The sequence below is a fragment of the Molothrus aeneus genome, chromosome 2 (genome assembly GCF_037042795.1).
Source record: "Molothrus aeneus isolate 106 chromosome 2, BPBGC_Maene_1.0, whole genome shotgun sequence".
In the NCBI taxonomy this organism is placed as follows: domain Eukaryota; kingdom Metazoa; phylum Chordata; class Aves; order Passeriformes; family Icteridae; genus Molothrus; species Molothrus aeneus.
The window spans coordinates 9473000-9488107 of record NC_089647.1 but is presented as its reverse complement, the minus strand read 5'-3'; the positions used below and the strand labels follow the sequence as shown (position 1 = coordinate 9488107).

General features: G+C 37.6%; 1 protein-coding gene across 1 annotated transcript in view; it reads left to right on the top strand.

The window, feature by feature from the left end:
- The window catches only part of ROBO2 (roundabout guidance receptor 2), a 439359-nt gene that overhangs the window by 346468 nt on the left and 77783 nt on the right, over nt 1-15108 (top strand). Inside the window, exons 10-13 of the mRNA XM_066571926.1 lie at nt 3681-3762; nt 4435-4600; nt 6913-7079; nt 10930-11051. Coding sequence (XP_066428023.1) covers nt 3681-3762; nt 4435-4600; nt 6913-7079; nt 10930-11051 — 537 coding nt within the window. The remainder of the gene's footprint in view (nt 1-3680; nt 3763-4434; nt 4601-6912; nt 7080-10929; nt 11052-15108) is intronic.

Below are 15108 nucleotides of genomic sequence, written 5' to 3'. Positions count from 1 at the left end.
GCTAGCACGTGATCTGGAGCTCATCACGGCTTGACCATGCACTTTCTCCATCAACAACTCATCAGTCCTGAGCTGGCTGATTTATTCCAGTGTTATGCTTCCTGGAAATGTTCCACCAGGCTGCAAATGGGAAAAGACAACTAATACTGTAGCATACATGCAGTCGTATGCAGAGGGATTTCTATTAAAAATTAAATACCTATTGTAATATTTACATTTTTACACATGAGATAGTACAATAATCTCTAATACTTCTAATAGGATAAAGTCATATGTTTTTGATAAATATTGCATCACTAATCTCTATTTTGGCTTTTAATTTTTTCCTGTTCAAAGATAAACATGTATTTGTTTGTGTGTATTTGGACAAGCATGCATATGGAAAGATAGCAAGTTAAATGTACTTATTTGTCAAGAACTTGAAGATAATTTTAGAAACCATTTAATTTAGTCAGCAGAAATGTCTGCACTTAATTTTCCCATCCAAAAAAATGTCAATAAACATAGTACTAATGGCAAGAAATAAAGAGCAGTTATGTTTTCTGATGCTGTCTCATCAGTGATCATAGATGAATTGTGAACTGCCTTGGAACAAAATAGAATTTATTAAAAAATTTATGCTAGCTTGCCTTGAGTAAACAATTTGTCGTTCCTCCCTGGGCTGAAGGCAGGTTTAGGCCATGAAGGTTAATGCATTTTTCCTGTAGAGCTGGATTAAAGGGTGCGCTTGAATAGCCAAGATTCCCCAGTAGTGTTAGAAAGCAGCAATTAAAGGTGGAAGCTTAGTGATTTCAAACAAACTTTCAGGCATTGATGATGGGCTTCTGTGGAGTGTCCACGAGGCAGAAGCTCTTGGGATACCTGTCTGCATGCTGCTATGCAAACAATGAAATTGCTTCTGAATCGTGCCAGAGCATTAATCTCACTGTTAACGGCTGTGTCTGTAAACTGAAGGAAAATAAAATTGCTTGCAAGAGGAGAAGAAAACAGTATTAGTAGTGAGTGTGGTTCTGAAAGACATGAGGCTTTTATTGATTCTTAAGTGGCTCATTCACTAGTAACCAATTTTCCTTAAAGGCTCAGAAAGGCATTTTTTAGAAACTCCTCTATAGCAGTAATGTGCACTGTTTGTTTGACTCAGGTTTAAGAACAAAAACTACACAGAAATATAGACACATTTTTTCTCTTGTGCCTTGCAAATTTTAATTAAACATGGATTTAAATGAGAAATGCTTAACTTTTCTCTCAGGTCTACCTAAACAAGGACTAGCAGCACTTCCTAAAGAAAAAAAGGGCCATGAAAATGTCCAAGTATGTTTACACCCCCAAGTTCAAAATGAATTAATAATTTCCACTCACACGTCCTCAGCCTTCTGGCTGAGGGTAGATTTAGATTAGGCATCAGGAAGAAATCTTCCCTGTGAGGGTGGTGAGGTACTGGAACAGGTTTCCCAGAGAATTTGTGGATTCCCCATCCCTGTCCAAGGCCAGGTTGGATGGGACTTTCAGAATCCTGGTTTAGTTGGATGGAATTCTGAGCAACCGTGGCAGGGAAGAGGTGGAATGAGAGGATCTTTAAGGCCCTTTCCAACACAAACCATTTTCTGATCCTTTTCTGCTGTTTCTGTTACAGCACAGTCTGATTCATGAGCCTGCAACAGTCACATGGGCCACAGTCGTGACATGAACATAGAGATTTTTCTGATCAGCCAATCTCTCAGTTGCCCTGAAGAACACAACTAAAAACTCACATATGGCACTCATTCAGTTCACCTTCAGACAGTTCAGGACTGATGGAAAACTCCTTCCTGCTGTAGAAATGTGCCACACCAGGATTAGACACCTGCATTAACTAAGGAGCAAAACTCTATTTTATTAAATACTAGAGACTTTTCTATTCACCTCTCCTGTTTGGTTTTTTTTTTCATAGCACAAAAAAGTATAAATAATTGAATTACCAACACACTAAATCTGTATCTAATCCATCCACAACTTGGAAGTTAGATAATTTGCCATAGCTTGCAAAAAGGAGTGTACTTCCAGCTTGCTTTGTTTGCCTTCTACAAGTTACTCTGTTGTGTACACCACATACCTCACTGAGTGCACCATCTGTCACAGTAGCACACAAATGAAGTTGAGAACCATAGCCTTGAGAAATATTCCCCATTATCACATAATGAAGAATTATATATTTAATAAAATCTCAGAGGAAGCAAAATAAAAGACTGCTTCAGAATGCTATAAGGCTCTCTCCTCTGGAAAATCTCTCCTTTCAAGGGTCTTTCTCATTTCAGTAGCACCATTGCTGTATTTTGAGTCTTTGAGCCATTGTCAGAGGGGTTTTCATCATTGCTTGTATTTCACACAAATAACCATCTCCTGAAATGCAAGTTATGCTCATTCAGAAAATTGAGCTGGCATTAATGAGTTGCTTCCTCGCCTAAGAATGGTACGCTGCATTCTCAGTATATCTGAAGAAAAATAGCAACAAAATTCGTTCATGAGAAAGCTAAAAATCAATTAAGTATATATCTACAAATAATCTACAGAGAATCTTGCTTTTTTGTCTTGACATATAAGGACATATGCTACAGTGCCAATCTGCACTTAACAGAAAACTCGTTACAATTCCTTAAAGCCCAATAAAGCTGCTTGGATGCAAGTTCTCTTTCCATCAAGTCATGTGATGGTGAATAAAATTCTTCTTAATCACTAGAGTCAGCACTCTCCCTTTTCTGCTTCCACCTCCATATTACCATGCTTTATGCATCATGGAAGGAGAGCTCCTCCATATATTTTGTGCTTTTTAAACTTACCATTTTCCATCCGTCCCTGTAGTCTTCACTTGTTCCTGACTCAGAAGTCTTTATTTTAAAAAATTTAAACAGGAAATAGGAAAACCCTTGGCAAATTTGCTAATAAAATTATTATTGGCAACCTAATTCAAAGCAGTTTCCCCAAATAAATCTAAAATATTTGAACTGACAAGGGAATCACAATAATTTTATACAAATGCAATTTTTTTTTGCTACCGAAGGGCCTTGCAAGCCTGAAATAAAACCCCATGTGAGATGGAAGAAAGGTAAGCATGGTGCAGGATCTAACTTAATGCTGCTGTTGGGAAATTGCTTGGAGTACTGTCTATGTAGAGAGAGCCACTGTTAAGAGAGAACTGTTAAGTTTTAGCAGCATTTGTATGAAGGGTGTATAGAAATTACTTCATCTGTTATAAGACTCTAAGGTGATGTAATATCCTTCCTGGCACTGGAATCTGGACCTATGGGTCATCCTGGGATAATAAATGCTGAAATTTTACCCTCTAAGAGGTTAATAGTTGTTATATTGTATATGTATGTTACCTGATTTCACCTGCATTTTTTGTAACCAATGCAAACACTGACACTGTCAGTGCTCCATTCTGGAGCATTTACAGTACTGGTACCATTAACAATATGAAAATTAGAATTAGTAAAGTATTAGAAGCAAGTAATCTTATTATAGTTCTCTAAATGAAAGCCACCATTAAATGATTGCTTGAAAATATCTGGTGCCTTCTAGTCTGGTGCAAAATGTAGGCTAAGTCCTTCTTAGCAAGGAGCATTTAGAAAAAGAATATAAGAGTAAACTCAGCTGATTCTAAAAGGTTGTTAAAGCTGCCCTTATGCCCTTTTCATGTCCAGCTCTCTGATACTGGGACTTACACTTGCGTTGCTACGAGTTCCAGTGGGGAGACGTCCTGGAGTGCTGTGCTGGAGGTGACAGGTAAGAGATGCCCAGGGATGTGCTCCACTTGGCACACCAGGAAAGTGTAGTCCCTATGACATCAGTCTGAGTCAAATGGTTCTAGAACTTCTGGGCTTGACATGGAGAAGTTTTGGATGAGAAAGAAGGCTGTGTTCTTTCTCACACATCTTGTATTTCATTGCTGTTTTCTTGTAATGCCCATTGGCATCACATCATATCTGTGTCCAGTGACTGCAGTATGTTCTAATTCTTCTAACAGGAGCATTAATAAAACATGGATTTATCCAGTAATAGGCTTGGGCAAGAAAAATCCAGAGTGCTCTCTGTGAGTACTGCAGTTGATTTGAATATGGGAAATTTCTCAGCAACTAAGTTTTTGGTACTTTATGTAGATTTCAACTAGCTCGACTTTTTTGTTATTCTTTCTTTTCTTTATATATATAAATATATATTTATGTATAAACTTTTGAGTTTTGGTTTTTTTTCTTTATTATGTTCTTAAAGAATGACAGGCCTTCATCCAAAAACATGTGGTAGTAATGCAGTTGTTGACTTAGTTCTTTATAGATTAAGAACATCCGTTATGCTGATTTTGCAGATGTTTGCCATGTTTTTCATGTTAATCTTCTGCTTTGATCAAATTATATAACCAAGGATAAAAAGTAATCGTTTTGTGTTTGCCCTTCACAGAATCTGGTGGAGCAACAGTCAGTAAAAATTACGATATAAATGACCTCCCTGGGCCACCATCCAAACCTCAGGTCACTGATGTTACTAAGAACAGTGTCACCCTGTCCTGGCAGCCAGGGACCCCTGGAAGCCTACCAGCTAGTGCATATATCATTGAGGCTTTCAGGTATGTGAATTATACCACTTTTAAGCTCCTTTCTTTCTAATTTTGCTTAAACCCTGGTACCACGGTTTTGTGGTGTTTTTTTGGGCTCTACACATATCATTAGAAGCTCATTAACTGACTCAACTCCCTAGAAGGCATTGATTCATATTCTTTACATTGATTTTTTTTCTAATTTATCTCTTTTTTCTAAGTGATTAATTGGAGGACGTCTACCTATTTCTTCAGGTCAACAAGAATATAACAGAGCAATATAGTAATTATTTGTCACTTTTCCTTTAACAGTGATGATCAGTGAGGCTCTCCTGTGGGAATGCTGCAGGTTCTTGGCTATCATAGTACAAACAGTATGGAAATAAATGGGTAATCCTGAAGCCTCTCTGCAAACTTTCATTCCTGCTCTTGTTAAAGCAGTCAGTATTAAGGGGTCAAAGTGCTTTAAATTTCTATTTTTTGGTGTTTTAGATAGATGAAAACTTCTAACTGAAAAGACCAGTATTGATAATTTAGGCTTTTATCCTGCAGCCTGAGGCTTTAAAGAATCCAGGTGCTCCCCTGCACACAGCAGCAATTACTGTGTGGTACAAAAGAATTCCTGGGCTCCAATTCAGCAAGTTTGTTTGAGCACAGGCCATATTTTGACATGTATCTCTATAACACATTTCACCTTAAAAATCTGCACCTTCTTAAATGTGTTCCTTAATCCAGATATTACAAAAATGCCAAATACTTCAGTTCATCTCTAAGTTAAAATTCATGTAAGAATTTTTCATAGTCACATGCATGCAAATTTTAGCTCAAATGTTATGTATGTAAAGAACATTACAGTATTTGCAGTATGTTGGTTTTGTTCTAGAACTTACCCTTTATGCATTGTATGAATGAAGCGATTCAACAACATAAACCTTGTAGCTTTCCATTTCCTTTTTCCTTTTCATATATTCAAAGATTTTTTTATCAATGCTATGCAACAAAGCATAGTAAAATAAAATTTTCTCTTTAAACTTTAGTGATGTTTCACCCTAGATAAGCTTTAATGGCATCCCATCAATAGCTTTTTAAAAAGCCAGACATTAAAAGTTATTTTAAAAGTTGTTAAAAACTCATTAAAAGTCATTAAAACTTGTTTTAACAATCACATTTGAAGTCTTTTCATATGGTGGATTGTAATCTAATTATTATAATATTGAATTGAAAATGTAATGGCAGAAAAAATATTCATATAATTTCCTCCACTTCAAAGAATGTTTTCAATTTTTTTTTTAACTTTGAGAGTGAATTTAGTTCAAGAACACTTTTCTTCCAATGACAGTTTATTGAAATAGTTTACTTAGCAGTATAGAAAATTATTCTTTCAAGAGAAGTTTCCTTTCTAAGCCTTTTATTCAAGAGTAGCCTGCTTATCATTCAAATTTACTTTACAGCTTTCTACCTTTTTCCTTTTGCAGGTATTTTAGAGAAACAGCAAAAAGTTTTACTTTTATTGCAAAGAGAAATACTTTTGACAGCTGCATTATGATTTTTAGCCCATCTATAGGAGCTAACTGAAAAAAAATAAATTTAATTTCACCCTGCTTTTACTACTTTTTTCTGCACTTAGAGTCAATCCAGGGTTACAACACTGTTCTGTGGGAACTCAGCACATCACTCCGGATGTCCAGAGTTACCGAGAGAACCCTTGGGGGGTCTCGGAAATCCTGGAATGTTGCCAGGAGTGTTTGGTGGCTTGATTTTGATCCATCCACAGAAGTGACAGCAATTTGAGGACATGAGAATCACTTTGGAGTAAAGGGTGTATAAAGGACACATTTATAGGGTGAAATATAGACTTTAAGGTTTTTGGTACAGGGGGGTTATGGAGACAAGACGGAGGGATCAGGGCGTGTCTCGTCCTTCTTCTTTCTTCTTCTTGTCCTCCATCTCCTGTGGTGATGTTGGCACATGGGGATTGGTTCATGGTGAAGGTGCACTTGCCAACATGGGTGAAAAGTATTGGAAAATAAAGGTAAATATTATGTACGTAGATTTTAGTATAAAAAGACATGACCGCCCCGTGGGTGGTCAGAGTGCCTTTGGCTGCCTTGCAGGTCAGACCTCTGTTGGGCAGACAGAAAATTTTGTAGATAAGAAACAATAAACAATCTGAAGATCGAAAAGCTGAAGAGTCCAGACTCGTCCTTTGAAACACGTGCCACCCAAGAACCACACTACCCGTGTCCGGGCAGAGACAGACAGCCGAACCAGACACTGTTCCTTTCACAGCTTTATTGTTCTCTGGTATTAGTTTATAATCTTCCACATTGTTGTTGTTGCAGTCAGTCTGTGAGCAACAGCTGGCAGACGGTGGCCAACCACGTGAAGAGCACGCTGTACACCGTGCGAGGCCTGCGCCCCAACACCATCTACCTGTTCATGGTCAGAGCCATCAACCCCCAGGGCCTGAGCGACCCCAGCCCCATGTCAGACCCTGTCCGAACCCAAGGTAAGGGGCAGGTCCAAGTTTCATGTGCTTCAGCTAAAATGGAGGGAAGGAGCTGTGGCTTCACCAATAGGTCAGTCTGGCTGTTTGGCTTCAGCACGCTCACAGAAGGAATCGTGATTTGAGTTTCACCAGTAAAGATGAGAGTAGTCCAATGTTTGCTGCATCAGTCTGGGGCTTAGGAGAGAAAAGTTACATCCTTAATCCTCTGTACAGTGTAGAACTTCTGGTTTGCAGTTCACTTGGACTCCATTTGCCCCTGGTTACTATTGAAAGCGATGTGAGTTACCCAAGCTTTTCTGAACAGCACTCTGAATACTCTCCTCTCCTTACTACACAGATACTTCATGGAGAGTATCTTTCCTCTCCATGTCCTTTCTTCCTCTCCGTTAGTAGGGATATGCTATGATAACAAGTGTTTATAACAGGCAAGACTCTGTGTTTAGAATTATGTTTAATCAAAAGAAATGCACAACACATGTTGATTAATCCGAGCCAACATTTAGGCAGAGAATTCACATAAATTAAGGCATTTGCAGGCTAAGAATAGCTAGAAGTTATTCTGAGAAAGGTATGTGCCTTCTGTTTATATACTTGTATTTCTGAATTCTTTGTATTAATCCATTGCATAAGCCAAGAGAGAAGGCTGAAGTGAAATTGCTCATTTGTAGGGTGGTGATAGGATTGGTAGCTGTGATCCTCCATTGCTACTGAATCACCTACTGAAGTCTGTTCACTTTGCATCAAGCTCAAACTGAATATAACTGCCACAAACAGATTTCCCTTCACAGCCTGGATGTTGTTTTTGGTTTTGACAAGACATAGCTTGAATACTTAATTCAGGAGTGTTGTTCTGTGTTAAACATGTTGTATTACAGAAATTCATAATTCTTTGGAATCATAATTTTTTGAATCCAAAGTAATAGCCCCTGTCACAGTTAATTTGAAATTAAATCTTCTGTCTCTGTTTATTGTTATTCAGAGACTTCTGTCTCTGGAGATCCGAAGGTGCCCATGGAGGGCACATCCTGAGTCAGTCTCCAGCATGTGTGTTGTAAGTTGTTTGGGTCCTTTGCTGGATGGAAAGAGATAAACAAGAGTAGGGTGGTTTTTCTTTATCACATAACCATCCTGCCTCCCTTATCCCAGCCTAGTGCTGAATAAATCTGTCCTGAATAGTTATACCCTCAAAATAGTAATTATGGCTGGAAGAGGAAAAACAGAGCTGCTTTCTCAAAAAACTGGAAGAATGAGTTGAGCAGGGATTTCATGGCCTGATTATCCATGGAGTATCACAAGTTTCCTTCTTTCTTATTTTCCCATTATTATAGGGTGAGCCATGCTTTTTATTGCAACAGCCTTTTAGTCTGCATAACTTATCACCTAGCTAAAAAAAAAAAACAACAACTTTGTTTGGCATTTGAGTGTCAAGTATAGACTTTTTATCTGACATACTGACAAGCAATTTGATTTCAGTAAAAACATGTCTTTTAATTAGCTACAGCATGTGTTGCAGCTTCCATTTCCAGAAGCTGTTTAGCAGTCAAGCACACTGAGACATGTACAGGATTTATAGCTTCTTTGCAAGCCTGCAGTTTAATAGAATTAAATCATAAAATCAATTGAAAATTAACATAATGTTTTGATGTGATTTCTAATTATGCCTGAATTCAATTCAGGCTCACAGAAGAAGCTGACACACAGTGGAAAGCCTATTCACAGTGGCCATGGAGAAATAACAAAGCAGCTATGGCAGTGCTATAAAATAATAATTTGCAACAGGTGTCTGTGGTAGCTTTCATAGCTGAACATTTCATGTCCTGGTATTCAGTGCAGCAAATACAAATAATAGGATTTAGTGTAAATTTTCACCAGTGAACTGCAAGTAGATAATCAGGTACTTTCAAAAGGTTTGTCTGATATGAATTATGTGAAATAGGGACAGAGAAATCAGTAACTACTCTAATTAAGGAGTTGATTTCTTGTTGGATTATTAATAGATGAAACAATACACTAAAAAATCTCTCCCAAAAAACTATCTATATTCCTATCCCTGAAATCAAAATAATAATAAATAATAGTATATTCACTGAAAGCTGATAAAAGAGGTGTTAGAGAAAATATCTAACCAATTTAATTGTGATCAGGATGTAGCTTCTTTCATCAGTTTTGCTTGAGTCATGATTCTATTATTCCAATACTTAATTGTACCCTTAGAGGCAGATGAACTGCTTTTCCACCAGGAGCCTCCTAGGCTTGTGAAAATGACACTACACTGGGAGCATCACACATGTTTTCAAGTGTACATACCAGAAAACTGAATTCCACATGTACATCTTGGCATTCACTTCTTACTGTTATCAGTCCATGTCATTCTGTTACTTCTGGACATATGTGCCATGAAAATGATGAAATGCTGTTCATACAAAATACTTTTTTTGAAATGTCTTTTCCTCTGAGGGAATGCACAGGTACTTTGCTGGCTGTATACCACAGTATAAATTAAATTAAAATGTAGCCATGGATAACTGTAGGCTTATTGTAGCAACAATCATAGCTTTTTGTGGATAGAAGCATAAATGATCATCCTCTAGACCAGTCTGAGTTGCAGTTTTATTTTATAATATCTGTGAGTCTTGGCTGCTTCAAATAAACATAATTTGATAGAGCACCACCTTCACTGACACTCATATTTGGATTATATTCCCTTTGGAGATCCATGGAGCCATTTTAATTTGGATATCAATAGAAGCCTGTGGCAATATTGTTTATTGGTGGCTCAGAACCCATAACAACCCAGAATTAGGAATGTGGATTATTGATCATCAAAAACTACTTACTTTCAAGACCTAGAGATCCACGATTACAGTTGTTATATTTAAAGGCTTCATTTTTAAGACAACTATTATTTCTTTTAAATAGCATTTAAAAGATAAATAGAATCCATATTGTGCCTATTCCCATATCTAAGTCAATCAGAAAGGGAAAAAACTCTTACTTATGTATCTTTTTCACAAGGACATGATGTTGATCAAAAAAATGAGGAACTGTGAGTATAACTTTGACTATTGAATCCTAAGGGAAGACCAAGCAGAATTCAGAGATGCCTAGCCAGGCATGACCATAATTTATCAGTCCTTTTTTGAATATCTCTATAATCAGATTTTGACTAGAAGAAACAATTCCCCCCACACACTTTGAAGGGCACGTCATCTTGAAGGGAAATTTTTTGTGGTAGATTGTTTTTGCTGGCCTTTTACTAGATGGGAATCAGTTTGGCTTCTTAAATTAAATCTTTTTTTTTTCATGTTTGCACTGGATTTCATTAGCTATGTCTGTTAAGGGAAAATTTGTTTTGCAGGGGAAAATACTATTTTTAGTATTTAATTTCTTGTGTGTATGGCATGTGGGGAGAGGAAGCTTAGTGAAAGTTTGGAAACATATAATGACTTAATGTCATGTGTGCTCTAGCAAAATAAAAAAAGCACTGTTCATTTTCTTCAATTATACTAACCAATTTGGTTCCAGACATCTGTGCAGCATTATTATTATCTGAGTACTTTGGAGCTAGTGAACATTGCATCTCTCTCATCATTTACCCAAGCTGAGAAAACTTTGCCATCTAGTCAGAACACTCCTTTAATCATATTTATATTTCATGATTTCCTAAGTGGCTAGAGGTGGATGGTTTGTTTGCATTATTTGATATTTGTCTAGGTTTCAACCTTAGTGCTGTATTTTTTTTTATAACAGAGGATTTTCAAGTCAGGTCGTTAGGCTACTCAGTACATTTTTTTTATGCCATATATAGCTTTTCTCATTAAAGTGATGCTTTCATATGTGTGCCTGGCAGATATCAGCCCCCCAGCACAAGGTGTGGATCACAGGCAAGTCCAGAAGGAGCTGGGAGATGTCATTGTACGGCTGCACAATCCTGTTGTGCTGACACCCACGACAGTGCAAGTCACCTGGACGGTAAAGCTTCTGCTGTTCTTACCTTAACAGTGCTTTCAGTCTGCTTATTTTGCCTATTTATCCCTTCAGTGTTTTACCACCCAGTCTTGACCCCAATATGAGTGCTCTGACAACCTAACATACGGCGGTGTGTGTACATATATATGTGTGTATATGTGTATATAAATATGGCAATGGAATAGTCATTTTCTCTTTCATGTCAGGCAGGGTCAATGTCTTCAGTCTTCTGCTTGAAACAAGTTAGCTGTCTGACTAGAAAAACATTATAAAAATGAGTCTGTTTGAAGGATAATTGATCTGTGGATTCATTACGCTGCATGTCAAGAAATAATCAAAGTTAAATATCAACAAGAAACTGCTGTGTGAAAAAGTACTGTCTCCTTCAAGTCATAGTGAACTCTGACAATACCCTATTACTTAGTGACCTGAAAATCAAAATTATCTTTCCTACAGAGCACTTGTAGTGAAGTCAGAAGCACGTGGTGCTAGTGCCTGACACACTGTCTATCATCTGGTTTGCCAGCACAAGCCTTACCCACAATGAGTGAATATCCTTTCATTAGAGAAGACCGGAGTCTTTTGGGCAGTGCTTAACAACATTTCTATTTGAGGGGTCAAACTGCTGGGTAGAATTTCTAATATAGTGTTTGGCTTTCAAATTGCTCTGTTTCCCTTCCTGAGGCTTGATGGAAAGGATTTGTAAGAGTAGGAGAGCATTCCTAGGGCTCTGCACACCAGAAAAGAGTGCTTTGCTGTTGGGGCATCTGCCCAGAGGAAGAAAATCCAAGAGCTGAAGAGTGAGAGGAAAACTGCCCTGCACAACATCAAAACAGTTGTATTTTATGGGATGAATTCTGCTAAGGGGGCATTCACAATGCTCAGGGTTTTTCTTCTGCATGTCATATTGCTGAGAGCTTAATGTGTGCAGGGGATTACACAAGAGGAGATAAGAAGTGTGATGATAGATTGTGTATTATAAGGATTACTGTTGTTTTTGCACAACACAGCCATTATTATGGGGGCTTATGCACCATCCTTGTCCTGACAGATTTCAGTGGTCAGGGTACAGATTAGAATAAATAGAGAAACCCACAATTTTTTCTTCTGTGGAAGATTAAAATTTGGAGTATGTGTCACTGCATTTTGCCATCAGTGATGTCAACACGCAGCTTGGCTTTCTTAAAATGCTGCATGTTTCATCTGCAATTCCTCCAGCACAGGCTGACTAACCTTTGTGGCAAACCCTTTTGCCCAAGCAGATGGATCAGTAGTAGAAAATTTGGATGTTAGCAGAGAGTAATTGTAAACCTGGATCACATCCATGTGGTGCTCCTTCAAGTCCTTTTTTGGGTGTGGCATCTATCAGAAATACAGATTCATAGGCTGGCCCTTGCTTTAGCATATATTGCAAAAGGAAGCTCCAGTATAAACAGAATTCAGTTTTATACCATGTAACCAACATCATTATATTTTTAATTTATATATATATATGTATATGTGTGTGTGTGTATATATGTATGTATGTGTGTGATATATATTCCTCTAAAACAATTTTCTGGTGCCCCTACTGAACAATGAGTGAAGAAATGGTAAGGTAAAGACAAATTGCTGGAAATGCTATGGGTCCCAGCTTATTGGGAAGATCCCTCAAAGCACCTGACAAGCCACCTCTGTGCCACCTGACAAGCACAGAGACCTCTGTAGAGGCATTTTGGAATTGCCCTGGGGAAGAAAGACACAAAGAAAGATCTCTGAAGCAGCTAATTAGAAACTACCCAGCAACCAGAACAAAAACAATTAATTAACCATAGTCTCTAGGAAAAAAACCCACTCTATCCAGAGAATAAAGTCCACACTATTAACATAGAATGGATAGATAGTGTAGCTATCATACAAAAGGACAGAAGTGCCATGAGAGTCATAAGACTCTTTGTGTGGGTTTTATGCAGTTCAAAGGGTGAATGCCAAGGAATGTCCTTGGTTACTGACTTTCTGGCATCCTGACTCACAGCAAATTAACACCATTTTCTTCTCTCCTTTATGAGATTGTTTTGGTTTTGCTTTTTCTTTTTCTTCTTTATTTCAAATTTGAGTTTAAATTTTGGAAATAGTTCCCTGTGGCTGTGTTGCAGTTTTAAAATATGCACATACATATACACACATATTTTGAAAAGAGCATCAGGCTTACAATGTCAGTGTTAAAAAATAAGAAGAGGAATGTCAAAAGTTAAATTTTCATTGCCACTTAAATTTATTCCTCTCGTGTGTAGATATTAAAATATAGCTGTAATTATCTGGTCACATAGAGGATCTCTTCTTCATGGAGCTATTAAACATTTCTTTTTATCTTCTTTATTCTCTGTGTGGTGCCAGGTCTTATTAAATTCATAGCATTGAAACCTTGCATTGAATAAAAATTATTATTTTGTCGCACATGCTTGCTTATCTGTCATGCTCTCAACCGTAACATTTGTGTGCTTCACAAATAATACTGAATTTAACATCACAATGATAAAAATGTGTCATTATCCTAACTTTACACATAGAGAGGTGAGGTGCAGAGATAGTTATTGCTGATGAGACTTGTGGAGGCAGACATGCTCACTGTTGTCAAATGGCTAATTTTAAGCCTTGAACATGATTTATTTTTACTTTTATTAAAACATTTCACGTTGCAAGAGCATATTCTGTACTCCAAGAGCTTTTTTAGCTGACCTCAGCTATGGGTCAGCACTTCCTAGCCTCAGTGGGCATTAAACTGAAAGTTGCATTAGTGACCAAATATGAAATGTTCCCTAGCATTATAAAGAAGCCCTGTGGCACAAGCAGGAATAAAAAATCAGTCCTTCAACATGGCAAAAGAATTGCTGCTTTGAAATCCTTACTGCCTTTTTGGAGCTAGCAGGCAGAAGGATAATTTATTTCCCTCTAGTTTTTTTTTTTTTTTTTTTTTTTTTTTTAATTTGATGTAGATTTTAAATGAATGTACTTCACTGGAAGCTTCAGGAGTCAGGTCCAGATTATCATTCCCATTTGCCTTGTTCCTGTAGGATACATAAATGCCAGTGCAGTTTGAATTTCCAGAGACTCCTGTGAGTCTGTGCCAGGGAGCTCAGCACAGCATGCAAGCTACTCTGCCCAGCTGGAGAATTGCTGTGGGTATTGCTGTGGGAGCAGAGGATATCTAAGGATATTTTGGGATAGAAATTTGCATGCTACAGAGAGCATATTTCAAAATGTATTTAGGGTGCAGACAAGCAGGTTTGCTTGAAAGGGGTTTATATCTGCAGCATAAGCTGCATTATGAGTTTCTTGCCATTGTTTTAACAACCTAATAGCCATTGAACCTGTCTTGTGTTCAGCTATGGCATGTGCAGGGAAAATTAGCTTCCTGCTCTGCAGAAATGGTTTTGTAGATGCCTCCTGCACCATGGACTCTTAAAGAGGGTGAGAAGGAGCACACAGGACCAATTCTGCTGGTAGATCACGTTAGATCAGTGTTGAGCACCACCCACCCAGGATCTGATGTGCCCTCTCCTATATATATATATATATATATATATATATAATTACAGTGGTCTCTTGAGGTTTAATTTAGTGCTGATCCAGGAGCATCTGCATGTTCTCCCTTTGAGGGAGCAAATGTGTCTTTATATCAGCAACTGTTGCAGATCTTTTGAGTTGATATCACCCACTAGAAATATTCTCTGCTCCCAGTATTCAACACAGAGAATTCCTGCAACTGCTGAAATAATGCTGAGTAATTTGTGTAAGGAAGTGGCAACCATTTACATTCTTTATCCTTTCATCAAGCCAGAGTGCATGTTTCTGCAGCTCTGCCTGCGTGTGAATGTGTGCCAAACTTGGAGTTGCATAGCTGAATTAATGTCTTTAATCATATAAGGATATTTTTAGTAGTCTGCTTGTGGCATGACACATCATTACCACAGAAATGGAGAAAATTGAGAAGTCACTGTCACTTTGTATTAAATATGTCTGAGTAACTGTAGATAAACATACACATATGTATACACACATGTGTGTATGTATATGTGAA